This window comes from Phalacrocorax carbo, chromosome 6 (genome assembly GCF_963921805.1).
Source record: "Phalacrocorax carbo chromosome 6, bPhaCar2.1, whole genome shotgun sequence".
Lineage (NCBI taxonomy): Eukaryota > Metazoa > Chordata > Aves > Suliformes > Phalacrocoracidae > Phalacrocorax > Phalacrocorax carbo.
The window spans coordinates 58,985,440-59,010,242 of NC_087518.1; the positions used below are offsets into that span (position 1 = coordinate 58,985,440).

Consider the following 24,803-nt stretch of genomic DNA (forward strand, 5'->3'; position numbering starts at 1 on the left):
AAAGAACATTCCTCTCAGCATAAGTATTTTTATTCAAGTCATGGCTCTGTTTAATTTTGAATAGTCAATGTATGTGTGTCTCAGGCTTCCCTCAGCATAAACACTAACTTGCTATAGAAACAGCCTGCATTTCCTCGATAAAAAAAAGTTACAGAGCTCTTCTGGAAGGCATCTCTCTCATGCATGGTGGCCAAAATATTCTAAGGGATTGTGAATGTAGAGGAATCAGTAAGAGGGTAGCTGGGAGAGTCAGTGCCTCTCCTGAGCTTAGCTCTGGCAGTCACATGTTATCCTCTGCTGCCTACTGGGCTCTTGTAGTTTGACTCCAATCACTCCTATGTCTAGTTTGCCATGAAGTACAATGAGTAGAGTATCTCAGAATTAATCAGGTTGCTCTCTCTCCTTACTATTAATTTCATCTTTGTCCTGGACATCTGTCTTAGGCTTCCCCTGCTTGCCGGGTTGTTTTTCTCGTTTGTGTTTACATTGTTTGTTTTTACCATCCTTCTCCCCCTGGTTGTCACTCTTTTCTTCTGGCTTTTCAGGTTCTTCAGATTTCTTTGTTCTGCTTTCATTTTTTTCTCCTTCCATAGCCTTCTGATCCACACAGCCTTCTGACTCTGGACATTTTTCTGTATAAACCAAAAGTAACCAACATTCAATTAATCCAAATTTGATTTCCTCTTAGCTCTAGAGATGTTTTGAGGAAAAGGAGGTAGTCCTAAGCCTTGAGCTCTCCAAGACCACTAATCATCAGTCCTTTACCTGGGTTAGGAACACAGCGCTCAAAGACATCTCGCTTAAAATCTGCTTTAGACTGTCAGGAACAGATATTTAAGGAAGACGACTGACAATTTTGTGATTATAGACTCAGAGTAGAAAATCCTGACTAATATTAGGTACATGCTTTATGTTTTGTCCATGCAGCTCTAGACCAAATTCTTTACCACGTGAAGAGAAAGGCCATACAAACATTTCTCAGACTTACAGGAAGTGAGAGGAAGAAAAACAAAATGAAAAGTATAAATGAAAAGCAAATTGCTAAACTGCTACTTAGATTAAGAGACTAGCTCCAGGCCGGAGTGAATAAGTTGATGTTGACTTTTGTACAAGAATTTCTGGCTTTACAATTTGGTCTTAGACCGTGCTGCCACGAAAGAAAGCAGTCACATAAAATCACTGATAGGGACAGGTTTGAAGCAGGAAGAACAGTGGTGTAAGAAGAGGGAGCCCCTGAAGGAACCTGTTGCACATAGCACAAATTCAAGCTGGCAGCCTAGAGTGCAGCTAGCACAACTGTAATTTATCAGATGGCCTAGGACTTAATTTTGAGTGCACCGATAGAAGTAAATTTTAAAAATACCAGGATAATTTGCCAGTTTAGCTTCATTTTCAGCTGTGCATTTACATTATCTGACATTTTCCTATCCAGTTTTCTTCCCAACACGTTAACCAGTTACAATAAATTACGAAAATGCTTAGTATTACCCTTGAAGGAAAGATATGACTTGAGAAAAGTTCTACAGTTGTTCGTGTAAGCTGAGGCACTGAAGAGCCTTAGTTCTTCAACTAGGTGAGAACCACGTGTCTCTGACAAAGGAATTAATCAGACATGACCTTTCCGTCTGTCCCTGCTTGACAAGACCCAAGACAATGTTTTGAGGAAGAGAGGATGAAATAAGTATCAGCAGACTCAGGCTAGCTGAGATAATCACAGAATAATTCAGATCAGAAGAGACTTAAAAAGATCTCCAGTTCAATCCTCAAAAAACAGGGCCAATTCCAATCACAGTGACTACCTCCAAAAATGGAAATTTCACAACTCTTCTGAGCAACCTGTTCCAGTGTTCTACCTACCTTCACAGTAAATAACCTTTTTCTTATATTGAATCAGAATTCCTGGTTTCCAGGAATTTCCTCTCATGCTTCCACTAGGCACATCCAAGAAGTCTAGCTCTGTCTTAGCTTTCTCTCTTAAGGCTGAGCAGATCCAGCTCTCTCAGCATCTCCTTGTCTGTTCTATGCTCCAGCTCCTCATCAACTTGGTGGCTCTTTACTGAGCTCCCTCCAGGAACTCTGTCTTCCTTTCACTGAGAATCCCCAAACCGGACAACACAGTACTCCAGATGCAGTCTCACAAGTGGTGACTAGAAGAGAAGAATCGCTTCCTTGAACTGATGGCTATACTCTTGCTAATGAAGTTCAGTATGCATCTGGTCTTCTTGCCTACACAGGCACACTTGATGGCTCATGTTCAACATGTTGTCACCCAGACCTTTTCTACAAGCTGCCTGCCAGCCAGGTGGTGGCGAGTCTGTATTGTCTTGTGGAATTATTCCATCCCAGACACAGTATTATGCATTTACTTCTGTTGAACTCCATTAGGTTCCTATAATGCCATTTCTCCAGCCTGCTGAGGTCCTTCTGAAGAGCTGCCCTGCACTCCACTGTTCCCTCCAATTTGGTATCTTCCACAAACTTGCTCATGGTGTCCACTATCCTGTCACTCAGGCTGTTAATAAAGTCATTAAACAGTATTAAGCCCAGTGTCAGTCCCTGTCAGACCCCTGCCACTAATAGCTGGTCCCCAGTTATGCTTTGTACTGCTGATCATAATCCTTTGGGCTCAACAGTTCGGTCAATTTTCTACCTACTTTAGTGTCCACTCAAACTGCCAGTAATTCCATCAATCTGGCTATCAGAATACTTAGTGATCCATGCTAAGGCCCTTGCTAAAGTCAAGTTAAACGGCATCCACTGCGCTCTCCCTTTGTCCATTGATTCACTCATCACAGAAGAAAATCAGACTGGTTAGGCAAGATTTACTCTTGGTAAATCCATGTTCATTATTTCCTATCACCTTGTCCTTCATGTTCTTGGGAATGGCTTCCAGAAGGATCTACCTCTTAATCTTAACTGGGACTGATAAGCATCAGCAGAAATAGGACAAGAGCTGTGGAAGGGACTACAAGATTGCCCCATTTTTTCTCAACAGTGAACTGTTAGATCAGCTCAGCTGTCTGATGTAATGTCACCTCCAAAATAAGCTCTACACTTCAGTTAAGCAGAATGTTTTATATAAGTAATCTAAAAAATGCTATTAAAGACTCATAAAATAATAAAAAAAATGGCAATTAACTAGTAGCCATAAACTTTTCTGTTGCTGACCTACCTGAGCAACTGAAAATTCTGGGGCTTTCAAGCCTTCTCACAACCTTTAGTTTGGTTACTAAGAGATGCCTTGTATTGGAAATATATTAAAGAACACATAGAACTTATGAGGCATTAAGATAACCAGAGAAAATGTATTTCATTTCTACAAAATTTAGGCTTAAACCAAGTCAATAGAAAATGTTAAAATCCTGTAAGTGACTGTGCTCCAAATTTGAGATATTCAAAGGAGCTCTGGTGCAGGATATGCCCAAATTCCACAGAAAGTCAATGAGGTCTAGTGGCTGCATCTTACCTGGGTCTTTGGAAATTTTCCATTCATCTATAAACATGTTCCAAGTCCTCCTTTGACTCTTTCCTCCTCCTTCCTGTACAGTCAAAATTCTAATCTGGTGGGCAACATTTGCAAAGTCGAAGCAGGTAACAGACTCCATAATATCTAGACAAGCCTCTATCATTCTGAACACCCTCACAGCAAGTCCAAAGGAAAACCTGTTCATTCCCTCAGAGTGCACCAGAAGGCAAAGCCTCTTCAAAAGACCCAATGTTATAACCTCCTCTATTCTGGTCAAAACACATGTTAACAGAAAGGATTAACTTCCTTCTGGTTTACAGGTATCACCCTGAGATGATACTGCCTTGTCAGCAGTCTGTCTGAGTTGATGAAGGGTAAGGACAGTAATGAGAAGACTGAAGAAATTATTTCTTCATCTGTCATTTTGATCAGTTTCACTGTTACCTTGTAAATTTAAGACAGATTTCAAAACACCACCTTCAGCAAGCCTCTATTCCAGACATTAATCATCATTCTGCATTAATTCCTGTTTAAATACAGCCACCCACGTGTTCTTCTTAACTGCACCAGTAACAATGCACAGAAAAAAATCTGCAAAAGCAGGACTTTTGTACACGCACTCAAGTCTGTCCAAGGGTGGCATCGATTTTGATCTTGCTTACAAACCCAAAGTAAACAGACTTAATTAGTGTCAAACTAGACAGAAAAAGAAACAGGTTAGAAAGATGGGGGAGCCTCAGTGTATATGAGATCAACATTGTATTTCATTTTGACTTGTTTCACAAATGCTGTGTTGGGCAATAAGAACTCCTTGAATGTCTCAAAAGGTATTGGTTAGACGGTGGGGGTTTGATGTTGCTTGTTAACCTGTGCTTTAAAGACTCTCAGACGGAATGGTGACTTACTAGAGGTAAGTCTATTAATAGCAGAACACTCCAAGTTCAAAGGCACCTGTTGAGATTCTCAGTGTATGTCTGTCTCTAACCTTTGCAGCAGCTCAGGTAATGGAAATGTTATGCAGTCACCTCGAAGCAGATCAGCGGTTTTGAAGTTATTTCTGAACACCAAAGTTTTAAAAGAACTCACCATCAGCAGTTGCTGTTTTCTCAGCTTTTGGGTTTCTAGAGCCAAGCCAATAAGATTCCTGCACAGGGAAATACCAAGGCTGTGGTAACCCATAGTCCCCTAAAATGAAAATAAGTAGGTAAAGTGCACTTCATAAACACATTCCTCAGTAGGCACAAGTTCATCTAGGCAAAGTCTGAGCTATAATTATAAACACTTGCAGTCCTAGTGTTGCATATCAGAAGGTCAAACCATCCACCAAGTACCAGGCAGAACGGATTTTGTTTGCAGATTTTTTTTTTCCTTTTGGACAGGAGTAAAATACTAGAAAATATGTGATCTAAATGGCCTTATATTTTCTTAAGTAGAACATGGTTTAATTACAGAATGAATCTACTCCCTACATGGGGCAATCTGAATCCTCACCGACCAGCCAGCAGCTGCCAAGGAACATTGCCTAAGATGTGATCCCAGCTTCACACAGGGATTTTCTTTTAAGGCCCACTTAACACTTAAGGGTTGACATGAGTGAAAAGCTTATTATATTTACACTTATTACCCTGGGCCTGAATTCGCAACTGGCAATGGGGAAAGAGATTCAGGCTGTTATTTTAGCACACAGCCTTGCAGGAAAAGTGGCAACAGAGTAATCCTTAAGCAGAAATGGGCTTTTTTGGTCACAGGTTAATTTGGTTTTGAAAAGAGAAGGTACAGTAACATTATCAGTTCTTGTCAGGCCAGACCAGAGCTAGTGCAAGTCAACACTGCCTTCCTGGATCATATTGATTTATAGAATGCAGGGATGTGAGCTGCTATGTTTAAAACTGGCACCCTTGTAAACCCAGATGTTATTGGCCTTGTGCTACTTATTCAAAATAAGTAGAGGGAATTTGTAATGCTCACTGAAAGATGGTCAGTTTTTCTACATTGAAACCCACTGTTTATGAAAGTGCTGCTTATTTTTGACTTGCCAAAAATACCCCATATGTCAGGCAACCGCTTGTACTCCCATTAATGCACACAAACCCTCTGTCTGCATCCATAAGCAGTTTGGCTTGCGCTCGTTATGGACTGGATTATACCCCTCGGGAGATGGTGGCTAAAACAACTGCTTCTCATTCAGGGTGAATGCAAAACCCAAGGGAACTCCATTATGGAGCAGAACGCTGAAATAGCCAAAGAACCAGCATGCCAATGGGTGGCTGGCTGCAGAGAAAACTCTGAGCAGGAGCTGAACCATATGGTTCAAAGGATTATTCAGGGAATTCATATAGCAAGCTCAAAGACTGCATGTATGTGACAGAGAAATGCTATGAGAAATCCCACACAAACGGAGGAGCAGAAAGCCAAGGAGACACTTGGAGCAAACATTGGGAGGAACTGAAGCTAATGAATAGAAGCCCCGAGAGGTGTTACTTCTCTGTAAAATGCTGGCTGAAAAAAAAATCAGCTTGGATCTATGAGCAAAGAAACTCCTGTTGCTTAATTCCTGCTGTGTTCATGGAAATAGTGCATTGTCTGTTCTTTTTAAAATAAACAGAGTTGCAACGCAGGCTGCTCCAAAGAGGAACTTTGAGGACAGTTACTCCAAATCAGCTTTGAAAATAAGTGTGTTAAGACTGAATTAAACTTCTTTGTGAGGACACAGTTCTTAAAAACTGAAAGGGCATTAATTTGGTGTAGCATAGCTCACTTTGGTAGGGACAAAGACAAAGCAGACTTGAAGTCATATTTTAATTTTGAAGCAAAATATCCTCAGACACATCTAAAACCATTTAACAGATCCTTATCTTTTCTTGATTTGGATTAACTAGCATAAATGATGCGTGCAGACAAGCACCATCTATCTTACCGTATCCATCATTAATTTTTCTTCATAGCTAGAAAATCTGCAAGATCTCAAATTCTGAGTAACCACTCAAGCAAAAAAAAAAAGAAAAAAAAAAAAAAGGAAAAGAAAAAAAGATAGCCATCTGCCAAGAAACACATTCTGGAACTGCTGTTCACATGTGGGAGTAATAAATTCATGAAAAGAAAGTTCCCTTGTTGGTACAGCATAAGAGTCTGCATTTATCATATTGTAACAATAGTCAATAAGAAGTAAGATAACCATTTAAGCTACAAGGACAAATAATTTTCTGACAAAAATGTTCCCAAACTTTATAATTGATAACAAAGAAAATCCTGTTGTGAACACTCGCACTAGAACCAGGATTCCCATTTAGAAATAAAATAAATCCACACAGGAACTTTCGCAGCTGCCTAGGACCCAGCATATGTCTCAGGAAATAGTACCACCCTTTAAGAAACAGTTGGCATCATGTGGCCATAGTACAGATGTGAACTATAACTATATAGGAATGTTATTTCCATATTTTCAAGAATTAAAAAAATCCTTACTAGAAATGATTGAAACTTTTCAAAAGTAATATTTGTGCACAAATTGACTTTTAACAGATGCTATTTTTGTAGAGTTATTTTCTGCTGACATTTTAAAACAGGACCAGAAAATGCATCTTCCTTCTTAACCTTTCCTCCTTTTCAGGACTGAAATAGGAGAAAGGAAAAAGAAAGACAGAAAAGTGGAAGCCTTTAATAAATCAATGGTGCTCTACTGGGTAAGACTCATGACCTACAATGTCAAATACCCTTTTCTGACAGAGAAATACTCAGAGACTGATTAGACTGACGGTTTACAACAACTACCACTACTTTCTATGAGTAAGAAATTGACATACCTGGAAAAACGTTATCAAGATACCAAGAAAGTATTCCATAGAGAAAGGAGTCAAAAAGCATCATTTTAATTGAAAAAAGAAAACTATATTCATCTCCTTCCAAGGGACTGGTTCTGATGTTACCCCACTGTAGGCCAAGACCTTGCTCTTCATAGCGTGACAAGTATTCTGTACCGAAACCAAAGGCTACTTGAGAAAGCAGACTCTGGAATAAAGGAAAAACAACACTCAGCTTAGACAGAAGAACATTTTGTAAAGCAATCACAAAAAGACCACCTTTAGGGACTCGACTTCAAAACTTGACAATGCCTAACAAGTGATCAGGAAAAAGTGGTTCCACTTTTATATTGGACTGGGAAGTTTAATACGCTGAATGGCGGCAATTCTAAGCAGTATTTAGCCATAACAGACCGAATTCAACCTTGGGTGTACTTTCTTTAGCTACTAGGCAACCTTCACATCTGTTTTTTTTTTTCCATTAGTGTCTCTGCTCAGAAAATACTACCGATACACCTAGAAGTCTGCAGTGTACACATTTGCCTGTCTGGGAGAAACAAAATATTTCCTGAGTGTGTGGGGCAGGGCCACTATGAGTAACAAGGCAGAAAGTACACCAGATGCTCAGGATAAGGGAAACCACAACCATCCTCTCCCCTGGTGTGTCTGCTACCTAGTTCTCACATGACAAGCTAATAAACCAGTATAGTATCCAAACATCCTCTTCAATGCTGCATTGCCAAAACAGAGCAAGAATTGATATAGCGCTGTTCCACAGGATATGTAGCTCAGCCAGGAAAGCCAGACCTTAGGAAAATAAGGGGACAAGAGGGGTCCGAGCAGTAACTCTCAGTGAGGGATTATCAAAGCATGCTAAGTAAAAAATGCTTGGTTTTCAGCAATACATTCATTATTCAATTACTTTATTTGTCCTTAAAACTTTATTTTTTCCTCAGGCCCCCTACACATGCACACCTGCGCCCCTTATCATCCCTTGTAATAAGCTCTTCTTCCACTACTAACTTTTGAACAACAAATATAAGGCCAAACGTATCAGGAACAGAGAAAAATATTTGTCTTCTGGCCAGCAAATACCCTTTCTTACACAGATGGCTCCTCTTTCATTTTAGGGTGAGAAGAGAGTTGTCTTTATGCTTAGACTGTGTGCTAGTCTCGAGATTTCTTCCCAAATCAGAACCTGTCAGAGACCAGCTCTACTCATTTCCTGACCTAATGACGGGATCAAGTTTTGCACTTTATTGCCTTAATTGGTAGAACTAAAAATGGTATGTACTATGTCTGTATAGTACATCAGTTAAGAAAGCTGATTCATAGCCATATTTACACTTAGTTATAGCTTCCTTTTTTTTTTTTTTTTTAAGAGTTTTGTTTTCTTTTTCCTTTGTCATTAGATTTGCTAGTGCAAGAGAAGACAGTACTTCTCTTTTACGTAGGTTGTTAGAATGCTCAGCAAAGATAGGGAAATGGGTTCGAGCACCCACTCCCCTCCCTGATTCACTGGGCAACAGAAAATCAGTCTGAATAATTATTTAAGTTCACAGTTCCATTTCAAAAAACAGCAAGAAGTTTCCTGCTCCACTGAGTTGTTAAGAATCTTACCCATTATGGAAGAGAACCAACAAGGAAGCACTGCATGGAGAATGTCTACAACTTGTTAGATGGAAGATATTTCTCAGGACTTTGGCACTTGGGTTCAAATCCTAACTCTGTGTTCAGCTAAAGATGGAATGTGAACCTGAGGTCTTCTCATCCTTATATATTACCCTGTTAACTCGGTTATAGCACATGAGAAAGATAGCTGTCCTCATTTTGTGAATTGCCTTTGTATTTATTAAACATATCAAAAGTTAAATTTACTTTCACTTATAAGGAAGTATTCAAAACTTTATTAACATTATGCTAATTTTCTAAAAGCCTCTTGGTCACTAGGCCTGCAAGAGGCTTATTCTCTTGCATTCCCTAATTATTTGAGAGAGATTCAGAGGTACCCCTCTCTGAATCAAAAAAGCAGAGAGGAAGAGGTATGCAATGTTTTGTTATTCACATATGCACGGTGAGCAGCTAAAATATGAACCCAAAGATACCGAATTATCACAGAAATGCTTACTGCTAGGATCTTCACATTAACAGTCATGCGGTCTTGCCAGACAAAGCAGACAATGTGGGGCAAGTACAAGGTGAAGTAGATGACACCACTGCAGGCAGCTGCCAGATTTGCTTTGGAGAAGAAGGTGCTGAACAAGAAACACTGCATTATGGTGGCTGTGGTGAACGTCAGTAGGAATAGAAAGAAGAGAAGTGCACTGCTGTAATGTAGTACTTGTCCGCACTGTAAGCAAAAGGAAAACGGAAAAATTTAGAAGTATTGCCTCTTTCTGAACTAGCTAAAAAGGTCAGAATTGCCACTGGCATGTAACCTGTAACGAGCAGTAAGCCAGACTTTCTTACCTAATATGACTTCTAACTCTCCCAGGCAGTAACATTTCAACGCCTGAGGTCATTACAATAACAAATCCTTCATCTAACTTTACCCCTGCTCCTGGATGGTGACTTCAGGTTACTACATTAGGCTGTGGAGTTCATATTCGTATTTGCTGACTGAATGAAGATCATAACTGATTGAAAATGGACATTTTGTCCCTGTCTTAATAAGCAAATGATTCCAAGCAAGATGCGCCTGCTTGGAAATTCATACATTTTAAATAAAACTATTTGAATTATCATCATAAATTTTCACTGATCTCTTCTGGTCTTCTCAGTCCATTTGCTCAATGAGCAGGGAAGACAATGTAAGGAAGCCTGACAAAATGCATCTACCAACCCAACAACAAAACAAACCCAGAAAAATTATAAAGCTTCTGCACCTAAATTATATTCAAACTCCAGCAGGCTATCACAGCTGAGGAATCCAAGTGCAGTTTCTCAGAGATCCCTGTGTACTAACCAACCCACAGGGTGAACTTTTATTGACCTTTCTTCCTTAGAGCTTTTGTAGATGAAACGCTCCCTCTCAAGAAGAGCATGGACTGCTGCTAATTATCTATTTACTCCTAAAAAACAATGTTGAGACCTATTTATTAGGCTCAACTTTGTTTTGAACCTTACCTAAGGCTCAGGTAGGTCTATAAGGCTACAAGTAGGTCTCAGCATTGTTGCAACATCCCGCTGGGCCTCTGAGACCAATTTCTTTATCAACCGTGATACAATCTCTTGTAAGGATGTATTTACAAAGGTGCCTTACACTGGCAGAGTGAAATCCAGGAAAGGAAGCAAGTTTTAGGTATAAGCACATTCCTCTCTGGTATTAACTACCTCCTGATTTTTAATTAAACCAGTGTAGCAAATAAAGTAAGCTTTCTCTATCCACCCAAGCTGTAATGGAACCACAAGGAACTAGAACAACTCAGCAGGGCAGGCTGGTAAGATAGAGCAGATTGAACACTAACTGTGCCTTTATACCAATACCATCTCACCACATCAGAAATGATGTGAGGGCATTCTTCCTTATCAAATGCTACAGATTTATATAAACTAAATATAGCAGCTAGGAGGAACATGGTTCTCAGGTAACAGAGATAAGAGGTAGTCTTTAGTGGCAATATCCAAACTGTCCTGAAAAGTTACAAAAATTACAAGAATTCCGAGCCACAGGAAGCAAAAGGGTTGGTTGGTTTGTTTATTTGTTTTTTTCAGGGTGTCCTGAAAGTTCTGTCCTAGCAGTCTCTTTTTCCATTGAAATAGTGATATAATTTGTAAGCAGGCAAGCACTGAATATTATAAATGAATCACACATGGTGAATTACAAGATCAAAATTCTTCATATCACGATCCCTTCTATTTAAAGCAACAATTATTATTTATTGGCAGATCTGCCTCTGTCTACAGGAAATACAATATACAGAGTAATCAGCTTGATGTATTGTTCCGTGGGGGATCTCACAATAAATCTTGCTAGTGAATTTATCTTTCTGTCTCTGCCAAGCGCTGATGCCGTCATGAGGTCTGCTTGGAAGAATGTGCCTGCTACGTGCTGCGATCACAACAGGCCACCAGCCATTCCCCTTTCCCTGTGAATGGCTACTATTCTTTCTCAACAGCAAGCTGGTATCATCAGTGCAAACATGCAAGTGACTTTGAGAGTGGCAATCCTTACCATAATCAGTGCTGTGAGGAGGAACGTGCTCACAGCCATCATGATGAAGCTGTCCAGGAACCAAGTGCACCAAATCACCCCATTAGTTACACCCCTGTTCTTCATAGCCTCTTTCAGACGCATTTCCTTCTCCAGCACTATGCTTTTCACAGTCATGGAAACTGAATACACCCAAGCTAGCACCATGAAGATGGGAAAGGCGCGGTTTAAGGTGATCATGAAGCTACCAAAGCAAGAAAGGAGAAATTAATTAAATTTAGGGAAAACCGAGGAATATTGAGATGAAAAGCAAGAATAAAAAGGGGAAGAATGCATTTATTAAACATATGACTCAAAATTCTCAGTCTAAACATCAATAACACATTGTTGGTGAACTCCACAAGTGACCTAAATATTAATGAACTAATAATGGCTGCTGCACTCCCACAAGACAGATAAATGTTAATTCTATTTTACAAAGAGATTCTAAGGGTTACTGATGGCTACAAAACATGTGGTGGCTCATGAAAATACATCTCTTTTCACAGTGAATTGCCATAATGCTTTAATGTGATGTAAAAAGAATATTTTAAGATGTATACTAACGCTAACAGTTTGGGAGAGTCACTGTCTTTTTATGCTCCCAAGATTCACAGGCGAAAGAATTAAACAAATTCAGCATTAAAAGCATCAGATGCTGCCAGCAAAGCTGCTGAAATTCATACAATACATGACTCTGGGAATGCTTGGGGACTATCCCACATGGCACCACTTCAAAAACGGCAGCGCTGGGACGGGCCGCTGTGGGTGGCCACCATGCACTGTGACGAAGGCGCTGCTCCCTTTCGCCGTCCCTCGCCCCAGACTCGCTGGCTGCTCAGCCCTGGCAGATGATCCCTGGTGAAGCGTTGCCCCAAGTGTGCTGTCAGGGTGGGAAAGCTGAAAACATTTTATATTAGTTTGGGATTGCAGTTTTTCAATGAAATTACCCTGAAAACCAAATGGACTTGATTCTTTAAAGGCCAAAAATTTAGAGCTGCTAACACCAAAAAAGAACAAAAACCTTCAGATTCCTAAATCTGAGCCCTACATTTTTGCCATATGCTATCATAGCTACTCCACTGCCAAAACAAACGGAAAGTCTTTACTTTTTCACCAAAAATTCCTGAAGAGCAATCTGGCCTGCTGAAACAAAGCCATGCTTTTGTGGAATGGCCTGGTTTTTGCCCGTTGGTGGACACATGTAGACCCGCACTAGGCCACGCACAGAACAACATACATGTTGACCAGGAGGATGTGCTTGCTTCACTTAAGCAGGCTCTCTGCAGAGGCCATCACTGCGTTTGGGTATCAGCCCTGGACTGTGTGTGGCTGCTGCAGGCTTCAGAGAACTTTTGCACAGGTGGGGTTTCTGCCTCTGCAGTATTTTCAGTGGGGTGGAAATAAGCAGCAGGCTTGCCAGGGTGACATTTTTTGTCAGGCTAACAGGTAATGACTGATGGGAATGACAGGTCAAATTATATAAATCTGCCATTATCTGAAGTACTAGCATTTGCCTGAACAGAGCACACTGACAGAACTATGAAATTATTTCTATAGCATTTTGGTTTGTTTGTTTGTTTGGGTTTTTTTTGCAGTGAAGTGTATACCACGACACTTGCAGTAGCACAGACTGCAGCATTGGAACAGGCACGCTGTGAACAGGGAGGAGGCACCACTTCATAAAATCTGGGGGTCCACAGCCCCACTGCCTCCATGTAGCCATGAAATATCTGCACCCAGGAGCACAGTCTCTCTCTTTTTTTTGTTACAGAGCAAACAACCACCTCTTTTCTCCTTTAGCTTCTTTATTCTGCTCTTTACCAGGGAAAGAAACTCCTGGGCCTGCAATAATGAACTGCAGCCACAGTCCTGGAATCCTTTGCTAGATTTATATGAGATTTAAGACAAAAACCAGTCAATCTTCATTAAAACTATTGAAAGGAATTAGGGAGAAGAAGGTTAGAGAATATTAGGTTATTGTTGAAAGCTGTAGCATCCACAAGGGAACAAAAAGGGCTGATGTTAGCGGAAACCAATGCCATATATCCAGTTTGCAGATACTTGTCATGTAGTTATAAACGGAATCCTGGATTAAGGATGGGGTTAGGATTTTGGAAAGAAAGAGTTTCAAGAGCCTAAACTGTCTTGGGATTCTGCAAGGCCTGTAGGTGTCTTCAGGGACCAAAGCCTACAGATTTGGGTATTGGTATATCTAGATATGATTAAGTCTAGGGTTAGAGTTTGGTAATACACTTGAAGAGACTGGGTTGTTTGATTCTTCAAGACTTACAGAGATAGCAAGTGAGGTACCAATTCCATTGGGACAGGCATCTTCTGTTCAGTTTTTCTTTAGGAAATTATTATTTGGATATAAAGAAAGCTGGGTTTTAGAGATGTAATTAGGGAAAAGAAGCTTACTACACTTCAGTGGATTCTGCACAGTTAACTGACGGATGTGGTGTTTGTTCTAACATGGGTCAGTGCTTTGTGTTCAGTTTTGCTACAGGCACTGGTCATATGCTATAGCATGAGGCTCAGTTTTAGTTAGATAAGAACTTTTTAAAAGATCACATTTTTGCTGGGTCCCGGGTAATCACAGGGGTAGTTCCAGGGCTGACATCGTCAGGGATCAAAGCGTTATATAGTTGGGGTGCCATGCTGATAACAGATTCTCAGCTGTAATCAACGTGAAGGTTTAGCTTAGGTTACTATTGCTGCCTGGAAAAGTAAGGCCAAAAAAATCTCCAGATTATTTTTCGTATTTTGTGTGATATGCAAAAGTTGGAAGAAAACTGCTGCTTTTAAGGGACCAGTGTTTTATGTCCACTTTAAGTCTGGACACTAGTTGCCTGGATGCAACAAAGGCCACGATTGGGATTAGGGGGTAGAATCCTGGCAAAGGCAGCTTCTGGAGTCTGGGTTATGGCAGGATAAGGAAAAAACCAGATTCATTCAGTTATGTATGTTATTGCTCTTGCATGTATACCTTAGGACTGGTGCTTGAGTGTCTTAAAGCACCCAGCGATCCAAGTATTCATCAGAAATAAGATAAACTGGTTTTACTCACACATCATCCACAAAACACGGATATGGCATTTGCTGCAGATAAACTCCTAATGGCACTTCAGTGTTGGTCTGGGTCTTTATAATCCCATGCTCAATCATGTCTTGGAGATATGCAAAGCCTCCCCAGATATAACGTAAATCATCCACAGGATCAGCTCTTGGACCAGGATCCCAGTACCTCAAAAGAAAATTCACATGGAAGTCATTTTGGTAAACAGTGGCTTTAGGGAGGAGTGTGTGTGTGTGGAATAAATAAATTTTAAAAACCTATCTTAGCTACTGAAATTGTAGGGGGACTGCCTGGAGTTGCCTTTTCTAGATTTTCGTCTGTTAGACCACGTTGCTTGAGAAAGTATATGACCTGCAAGGTTCTTTCATTTCCTTTAATTTTGCCTACACTGACACAGAAGAGTGATTTTGGCCAAAAATGTACATAATTAATCACGCAGCAGAGTAACTGTTCTGGAATAGAAATAACTGTATTTGGAATACAGTATCCTTGGAGATTAAACTGGAACAGCTGAACTGCAAATACCAGACACCATTATATTCCTCTATGTAGACAACCTAAGAAATTATTTCTGCGGTCCCTTTAAGTGAGGCCATTTGAAGGGGACTTGAGAAGGAACAGCAGAGAAGTTCTGCTGTCCAGGTGAAGGACAGCTGGATCACAATCCATGTAGGACTTCCTTGTCTGCCTCTCCCAGTGATGGAGCCAACTAAAAACTTAAGCAGGTTACTGAACAGATTCTGAGCAGAATCATTCCCTTTGCCACATATCCATGTCCCTACCTGCTGCTTGGCCTGTCACAAGGGTGATACTTGTAGGTGGTAACTGGAGATGGATTCTGCACTGCATTACATACTATGTATTGGTGAATACAGTTGGATTTCACGCACGTATCCAATGCAGGCTCTAACATCTATGTCTCACATTCATGTTATGGCAGGCAAGAACTGAGAAAGAACCATCACCTACCTGTCTTTGATTTTGTTTGTTTTCTCCACTGCGTCTATGTCCATCCGGATCTTGTATTTCACAAGTGGTGGAAGACTGCTGGCTGTAGGCTCTATGTCTGGAAAAACAACACCAGCCCAGAATTTGTTTTCCTCCAGCAGATGAAGGGCTTGATGAGTCAGTTGAGTTTCGTCAAGATAACCTTCAAATTTATCCAAGGTCAAGCACTACAAATAATCACAAAGAGAAAAATCGCATGGGAATAAACTGCTAAGACTAGCAAACATCAGTGGTTGAAAAGCAGAAAAGGGAGGTAGGTTCATCTGAAGTAGTTGCTATTTTCAGCTTTAAAAGCTTATGCTGAATCTATCAAAAGTTGACTCTCCCCTTCCTGAAAGCTTCCCCATTCTTACTCTAATTCTTATGTCAATTTCAAAACACACAACAACATACAACACACATACCAGCTCAGAAACATCATTCTCCCTAAAACAAAGTGTAAACCTCATATTTAGCATTGCTGTGGTCAACGTGAGTGCATGGAATCATTTTGAAAGAGGTTTACTCCTGATATTTAAGGATTGCCTACTCCAAGCTCAAGAAATGTCCACCCCGACAAGTAAGAAACCAAGCAAAGGTGGCCACTAAAGCAGGAGCTGCAACTCAAAAGTTGCAACTTAAGTATGACAGGGTAAATTCCAATGTACCTGTGCAAAATGTATAGCCAGTACTAGGTTCAGCCAAAGACTATGGTGCCACATTTACTAATTAGATAGAATGAATTATTTTTTTTTTTTTTTCAAAAAAATATTTAAGCCACTGTAATTATCCAGCCATGGAAATGTGAACTGTGCCACTTGGACTATGCTTGGTAGGTTCCCTCAAAAAGACAAATATCTGAGTTGGAAGGGCTAAAGCTGCAGCATCAGGAACTGTCTCCATAGTCTGCATCCAAGAGATAAAATTAACTCAGCTATAAAATAAATCTGACCATGACAGCTTTTTAGCAATCCAGCTGAATCAAAACACTATACTTTTTCAAGTTTTGGGACGTTTTTTCAGCTTGGTAAGTGCCTGAGTAAACACCAGAGAGCTAAAGGATGACAGATCCATAAGAAAAGCACATTAGCCACGGACTTCAGCTGAAAAGCATTTTGTTGAGTGAAGTGTTGGCCGAGTCAGAGCATAAATTTGAATCTTAAAGTCTCTTAGGTATTTAGGCATTTATTCCGATTTAATGCCAGTCAACTAGTCAATTGATTTCACTGATAATATTGTGTCCCTACTGAATTCTGACATGTGATTAACCTGCTGGCTTAAGTTAACATGCTTTCGCTATCTCAATACTACAAAGTAGTTTATCCTTCACAGCAAACTGCCTTCTTTCTTAGTCTCTGTCATTACTGTGAAATGTATTATAATCAGTCCATATACAAGACACCAAGTCATCAAAATCTAAGCCCTTCACATCCCCCCATTTAACTCCTACTTAACAGGCATTGTAAGACAAAAAAATGGTGAACTCTATCCTTAGTTATCTGTAAAATTACAGACTTATGTTTGTATATTCAGCTTCCACAATTCAGAACTGGCGAGACATTAACAGAGAGAAGAATTATTTAACCCCCTGATGGGCTGGGAGGATACCTACTGAATTATCTTGCTTCATAAAATTCCAGGAGGCTAACTTGTTTGATCCTATCTGCTTAATCATCTCTTGCAGGTCAATAACTAAAAATTACTCCACATCAAAGTGCTCATACAGGCAACTTGTTATTTAATGGGCAGACATCTTAAAGACTCCTTTGTTTAACCTTCCCCTGTGACAAATCATGCTCTGGTTCCTTTAAAACTTGAAGTATCACAGTTTAATGGGATCTATATGAAAATGTATTTTTAACTGGCAGCAAAACATTGATTAAACTGATAACTTTATTATTTTGTACCTTTACTCTTCTTGGTGTTTTGCAAATGTTCATTCTCCTAGTTTGCTTTACAAAATTAAACGACATAGAATTTCTTATCAGAAAGAAAAATAAGGCAGAAAAACTTTCTGGTTTGTATGCCAGAAGAGATATCAAATTACACCAATGGCTCAGGTCGTATTAATTTTTGGGGGATACGTTTATCCCACATAGTTAACCGAGTTCTGGAACTCGGTTTAGTTCTTGCCAAAGTGTCAGTGTTTCTACAGCAAAGTCCTGCTGTGAACTGTGTCTTTGCACTGTCTAGAGGACTATTTGCTGTTTCTTTGTTATGAGGAATTATTTTCAAGGTACTTGCTGCAGCTGCAGAAGAACTCATGTAGTTTTCCAAGGGAATCTGTGGGAATGGCACTGGCAAAGTACTGACAGACAACTGGCCTCATCTAGATTTTCACCACAAAATAGACAGTGTCTGCGCTAGGCTGAGGAGCAGTATAGGCTCTTATCCAGGGGTCCAGTCAAGGGAGCAGCAAGTGTTCAAAACAGAAAACATGACTGCTTATAGATCTGCATGAGTAGAATGAAACCAAAGCTTGTATAAGAACATAGGCTGACACACCAGTGTTGCAATATTTCATGCCATTTGAAAGTAAAAAGAGATTGCATATTGTAATCTACTAGCCAAAAGCTGGATTTTCTTTCGACAATAATTGCATTCAAAACAAAGGCTGTATGCTTTACCTAGGCTTATTTTCAGTGAATTGCCACACAGCTTGTGCCTTCATAAACCTCACTATATCAAAATTGATTAATCAATCACTTGAGGAAATTAATTTCAGATCTTCTCCCAGTAATTACATAACAATTTAAAATGGTCCAATAAAGATGGGAAAACCAAAACTAAAATACTAAGAACGGGTTTGGAAGATAAAACCAGAAAATAAGCAGCATAAAGAGGTGACTGTGTAGTGCTCTGAAACAGTTATCTGTGGCCTAAGGTAATCAAAGGGAAGAAGAGGAAATTCTTGGCGCGGTGAGGGAGAGCAGCCACTGCATAATTTGTGGGAGACTCAGCTGGACCACAGCTTGCACCGGAGCTCTGCAGTCTCCAAAGATAGCTGCTGGCAGCACACCTCTCCGTATTGCATGATATGGTACGGAGTAGGGTGTCCCTGAAAGGGAGCTATTTGTTCTCATTGTGCTTGGCACAGTGTGAAAACATTCTCAAATGCTAACAACTCCATGTAAACAGCAGACTTAAAAGAATAAGCTCATTACAAAGAACTTTAGGACACAAAGATCTATTACCAGGTACAGCAACTGCCCTGATATTGTGGATGTTCCAGCACTGACCTGCTGTAAGCAATACATTTCACTCAGCTTGAGTAAGAAATAATTCTGCTAACACGATGCAAAAAGATCATCAGATAATCAGCAGAGCTTTGTGCAAAAGCCTTATTGTTCTGTCTTGTAACAGCTATAGGAAGGCATAAAAACTCTCAGTTTCTCAGTTCTCATTCAGCCTTCCTGCAGGGGCTGAATGGTCTTTTAGACTGAACTGGATTGGAATTAGGAGAGGTAGGCTTGGTCCTGTTGCCTACAACTAGTATCGATTTTCTCTGTGAGCTTGAAGCTCAGCTTATTTAACCATTAAATAACAATATTTACTTTTCTTTCAGAGGTGTTTGTAAGATGTAATTCATCTCTGTAAAGACCCTGACCCTCATATGGCACATACTAAGTGATGAGTTCCCAAGTATTAATACTATTGCCAACAGCAATAGTTTTTTAAACTCTTGGAGTTAACCTCCAACATTCCAGGGTCCACTCATTTTGCCTGGGCTCGTAAGTTTACAAAGAGGAGTTGGTATTTCATTTATCTAACTTAACAGGAATCCACCCCATCTCAGGTCTAGTTCCAAACACATCTTTACCTGCAGTCAGAAATATATAGGATTTTAAAAAAATAAACCAAGAACAAAACCCCCCCAAAACCCCCAACAAACCACTAATCAAAAAAACCTTCTGGTTTTTACCCATCTCTGGGAAGGAAGGGATGCACCAGTTTGCCTTGCTGTCTAAAAAAATATAACCTTTTTTGTACTGGCCTTGTCTGAGTCTGATGAACTCATTAGGAAGTTAGTTTGCCCGTATCAGGGTAACCCCTTACTGAAAGTACCTTCCAAAGTATTTTTACAATGGCTTGATATTTTCATCTACATTTTTAGCATTTTTTATTTACATAATGAAATTTCACCTCAATTCCTGCACTGTGGCTCTCACAAAGCCTCAGAGCCCCACTAATAACACAGCACCCTACAGAGGTGGGGTACAGATTCCAGGAAAGAGATACAGACATCTTGTCTGAAGTGGCCACAGAACAACTGGAAACTACCTCATTTGTTTCCATCGAATTCTGATCAGGTGCTTAAAAACCTGAAGGGGGACTTACCAAAGAACTACTAGCTTCTCTGGTCCTGGTCTTGCTGAAATGAGTTATTAGGCCTATCAGTTATTAGTACTTCGAAAAAAAAATTTTTTTCTTGAGTTTTTTTTTTTTCCTTGAGGCATTCACTTTCTGCCTCTCAGCATCAAAGTGTGTCCAGACATTCAAACAACATTTTGAATATAGCATTTGTGGATCATCGAATTGAAGTTTTTTTTCATAATAATTATTCATGCTCTTGTACTGCTTTATTTTCTTAAAAACATGCTTCCCATATTGAGATTAAATTTGAAACAAATGAAGATGTCTAATGATTTTAACAGTGTCTGTTGCCACATGGTTAAAGCAAGTACCCTGCTTTAAGATATCTCTACAAGTACTCCCAGCAGTGCAAGGACTGACCTTACCTCCAGATACTGACTGAGTAAACGCAGAGCTCGGTCTGCAGCACTGAAGATGTTCCGCCAGTCAAAGTCTGCCATTCCCTTCTCCCGGCTCCCTGGAGACCCATTGTGGAGAAAGTTGATTATGTGTTCAGCAGTTAAGCCTTCAGCACCCAGTTGGCTGTTCAAGAAGTCCCTCACTGTAGGGTGCTTCAGAGAGTCCTGAGGAAACATATCAGGACAGCTTCACTACAATGATCCTCTTCACATGCCCTGTTTAGCTAGAAAGGTTTCCCTTTCCATAGCTCTTTCTGAGCTATGAAGCAGTACAAAAGGGTATGCTAAGGAATTAATTTTATAAAAGGGCAACTGCATAGCTGAACTGGAGGTGAGACTTGAAGAATGCATGAAAAGAAATTTATCCTTGACTACTTATTACATTTTTCTTTATAAGCAAGAGAATAAATATAATAAATGCCTAATCTAATAGAGAAGAGTGTGGAAAAACAAATGTTTTCTCTAGTATGAACTGCATTATAAAATTTAGCTACAGGTATTGCTTGCAGCTGATCAAAGTCAAATCTTAGGGACGTGGAAATGAGTAATTTCCTAAGGTAGTAAATTGCTGGACACAGCAAAAACATGGTCCTATTGCCTTCCTTGCTTATGCAGAACCCAAGAAAATCAAGTTGTCTCTTCTTGAAGGGCATTTTGGAGAGACAGGGAAGCAGTGATTGCTACCTTTGTTAAGAAGTCATTAGCCAGATTCTAGAGAGTGTCCAGATTTGAGGTTTTGCCACAGAGATGCTGTAATGCATCTAAGACTAGACTTCAAACCAGGCCCAGTAACCAGTCCAACAGCCTTAAAGGCTACAGATTCCTTGCTGCAAAGGCTGTGCTTCCAGCCAAACCTTCCAAATTAATTCTCTTCTCCCTTAGTAAAAATAAAGGATGGTGAAAGGCTGCTCTTACTGAGGATCCCTGCTAAGTTATAACATACACGTATCATATTCATTTGCAGGCTGTTTTGAAAGAAGTACCACAGCTGAGGTCCTACTTCTTCCCAAGCTTTGGTCAACAGCCTGAGGCGCTCAAGTTCCTCAAAAGTGGAGTTTGCCTGAGGAATAAAAGAGCAGAAAAGAGTGTTAGAAAGCTAAGGAGAGAAACAAACAGAATTTATGATCCAGCCATTCAGAAATGTTAATAATGCTCAGAAAAAGAATTTGTAAAATCCAACCAGAATCAAATTCACTTAGGAAAAATTTCTATTGTATATGTAACGGAAAAAACAAGTGCACATTAACCCCAGTTAACTTCAATTATTTTAAATACTCAGGTTTTAGGTAAAATGATGTCTTCCTCTCTTTTTCCCCTTGACTGTTTCTCTCCAAGAACTTAGAGAACTTTAAAGTTCTCTTAAGGACTAAAGAGATTAGGATGTGTGTAGATGAATAAATGGGAGGCAGTTAGAGAAGACAGATACTCTCATAGTTAACATAGTACTTAAGATTTGAAATGTTGGGTTGCTGTGAATCTGATGGTTTCCTGTGTGAACTACGAGCAGCAGTTCTTCTATGCTTTGCCTACATATTGAGATTAAATTAATTGCTGCTTATAAGGTGGCCAAAATTTAGGTCAGATGCGACCTTGATTTAACTGCCCAGATTCATTTCACCCAGCTTCAGTCACTGAGCTGAAAAGTCCAGGCTCCATCCCATTTTCATGAAGTGAAAATTATTTATAATTTCAGAATATATAATACTAGACCATGATGTTGCTATCAGTTTGTAATCTCTCAGTGTTAGGTCTCAATGAGTCTATCCAAGCCTCACAGCTGCTCCATTTAGATATTTGCTGGCACAGAGCTGCTGATGTTCCTACATGTGTAGAATATGTATAAACACCACTATTTTTACTAGTGTAAATGTGGAATCATGCCAACAAAAGGCTATTTGAGCTGGGAAAAGTATGTAATGTGGACCAAGATGGGACGAATCAGTGAAAATCTGTCTCCTGTTTTTTAAATGAAGAATAACTGTCCCTCCTCTGATGACCATCAGAACAAATGGAGTTCTGAAAAGAAAATCTGATTAGGCTGAGGTAGCTGGGCCACTGTTTTTCAAAAAGTGTTTCTTAGAATGCATATTTTTTTAGAAAAATACGTTTTTGTATTTCAGAACTTCTTACATTTTTTAGGATTTGCCGTACAGATGGTGAATCAGGAGCAAAGAGGATTTTTCCCATCAGCAGGGGCTTCACAGCACTCCAGGCTATTTTGGTTAAAGGGTTTGATTCCAAGTTCTGGATCAATGCGTTACAAAAGGGTGCTAAAGACAGAAAGAAAGACAGTCTATGAAACCCTACTCAAATCCTCGCATATATAACATCCTGCAGGGCTTTTTACTGGCAATATGGACAGCTTAAAGCATTTTCAATCTGAATGGGTTAAGCACATTTTGCATTATGAAAGTACAACATCTGAATAAATGGAAAAGACTACTAAATAGATACTGGAGTTATAAAGTAGGCACCATGGAAATCGGAAGAGGAAACATAAATAGATTTACCCATTTGAAAGTTGCTGTTATTTATAAGGTATTTCAAATGGAAGGAAACTAGACAGCTCAGATCTCACTGAACAATTTTGAGCTCTAATTGCTTTTCTCCTAATGACTTGGCTCCTTTGTACGGTAGTTGAGACTGATACGAAGTTATTTTTTCTCCTATTAATGGTTAACTCTCACATAGTATAAACTATTGGACTGGATGTCCAACAGGCTTGGATGTTGAACTATGGAACAGTTCAGAACTGGGTCCTACAATAATTTAGAACTAAACATTTTAATGTAAAGTTATATTTTACTCCTGCACTATGAAATAGCTTACTTGGGTGGCATTCAACTGTATTTTCCCTGGCTGAAGAAATGGAGTACTGGGCCTTTTACAGGTCTTTTGAACATTCAGATGTAAGTAGAGCCACGTATCAACACGAATAGTGAAAGGTAGGAGTCTCTCTACAGGCAAAGTGCTCACCTGTACTTTGTAACCATACAACCATATCTATCATGCAGTACCAGCTATAATATGGGCGTTAGCACAGAAAAAATTGCTGGTGCTCTTAATGTAGAGAAAAACTAAATAGCAAACACAAGGGGACATAATAAAAAGATAAAATGGTAGAAAAGATAAAATTGATTCCTCTTTGCAGTCTCTCCTATTACGATAGCAAGAAGGTAAGTGAGGAAATCAAAGCATCAAAAACTGATTAATTGAAATACTCTCTATGTAGGATTTAATTATGCTGTAGAATGTTACTGATACTGTATATATGTACTTTTATGCAGGAAGAGAACAGCTGCCATGCATCAAATTGAGTACTATTTAAAAGGAGAGATTTCAAAATTCCTGTGCTCCAGGTCATCAATCAAGTTGAGAGACTTCAAAAAAATTCTCTTGGAAAAAAGTAATTCCAGGATGCTGCACTGTATTTTCCTGACCCTTCTTCAGGAGCATCTAGTTCATCCTGATATCAGTAGCATACGTTAGAAGATAAGACAAAGGGCCTGTCTTAATGATGATGGTGATGATGTTTATGCCTTCATATTGAAAGGAAATGCGTATTTCTGTCAGTTCTCAATTCCTGGGCTTCTCTGCTTCCAGCTATGAAGTACATATGAAGTAAAACCATTTCACCTGTCTCTAATTTCCTGGATCAGCTGCTTAAAAATGTCATTTTATAAAAGCAACAGTAGTATTCTAACATAAGTGCACCTGTCTACAGTCTCTCTAATGGTTTGGTGGAAAAACTTACTGGTTGTATTATCATAAAGATAACTGGATTTCTTCTTTGTTGTGTCAATCCCCAGGAAAGCTTTGTAGTTGTTATCTTCATACCAGTTGAAGGAAAGCACTCTGGATCCACCTCCTTCTGGGTAGCCACAGAAAAGATCAGACAGGGAGCTCACCAAGTGGCCTAAGGATTCTGGCCTTCCATCTTGTACAAATGGTTGCAGAAACATCAAAAGGTCCTGAATGCTTGGCTTCCTGGCTAGCTGTAGTAAGACAAGATTTTGTTAATTACAACCCTCAAAGGAGGTAAGTATCTGGTGAGGTCTTAGTTGTGCCTAGACTGGTAAAGTCTGGATGCAGTCAGAACCTCATCCTTCTACCTCCTCCGTCCCGGTCACAGGTACCATTATCAGTTCTTGTTCTCTCATGTATTTCTGAAGAAAAGAATATGCTTCATAATTGCCAAGGCTTATGTCTACATTTATTTTGTAATGAGAGGAATGAATTTCTAAGGAATCAGCTCTTCCCAAACCAGTGTATTTTCTTTCTGATAAAACATGTAACCAGAACATAATTAGAACAAAGGAAAAGGAGGACTACGTGCTACCCAGAAAAGTGATGCCGTCTATTATTAGACCACTTACCTTTTGCACTGCCTGGGAGACATTAGACAGCACCCTCCTCCAGGTCTTCAGGTCAACACCGTGTGAGTTTCTGTCCAACACAGTGGGAAGCTGTGAATACATCAGAAATACAGAGGAGTTTTATATATTTT

General features: G+C 39.7%; 1 protein-coding gene across 1 annotated transcript in view; it reads right to left on the minus strand.

The window, feature by feature from the left end:
- The window catches only part of ABCA4 (ATP binding cassette subfamily A member 4), a 73,677-nt gene that overhangs the window by 33,527 nt on the left and 15,347 nt on the right, over positions 1 to 24,803 (minus strand). The window contains exons 7-18 of the mRNA XM_064455783.1: positions 24,673 to 24,762; positions 24,051 to 24,291; positions 22,427 to 22,566; positions 21,240 to 21,356; positions 20,264 to 20,461; positions 15,507 to 15,712; positions 14,529 to 14,705; positions 11,441 to 11,663; positions 9,395 to 9,616; positions 7,270 to 7,474; positions 4,553 to 4,651; positions 408 to 632 (exon numbers count right to left, since the gene is read on the minus strand). Of these exons, the coding sequence (XP_064311853.1) occupies positions 408 to 632; positions 4,553 to 4,651; positions 7,270 to 7,474; positions 9,395 to 9,616; positions 11,441 to 11,663; positions 14,529 to 14,705; positions 15,507 to 15,712; positions 20,264 to 20,461; positions 21,240 to 21,356; positions 22,427 to 22,566; positions 24,051 to 24,291; positions 24,673 to 24,762 (2,143 nt within the window). The remainder of the gene's footprint in view (positions 1 to 407; positions 633 to 4,552; positions 4,652 to 7,269; positions 7,475 to 9,394; positions 9,617 to 11,440; positions 11,664 to 14,528; positions 14,706 to 15,506; positions 15,713 to 20,263; positions 20,462 to 21,239; positions 21,357 to 22,426; positions 22,567 to 24,050; positions 24,292 to 24,672; positions 24,763 to 24,803) is intronic.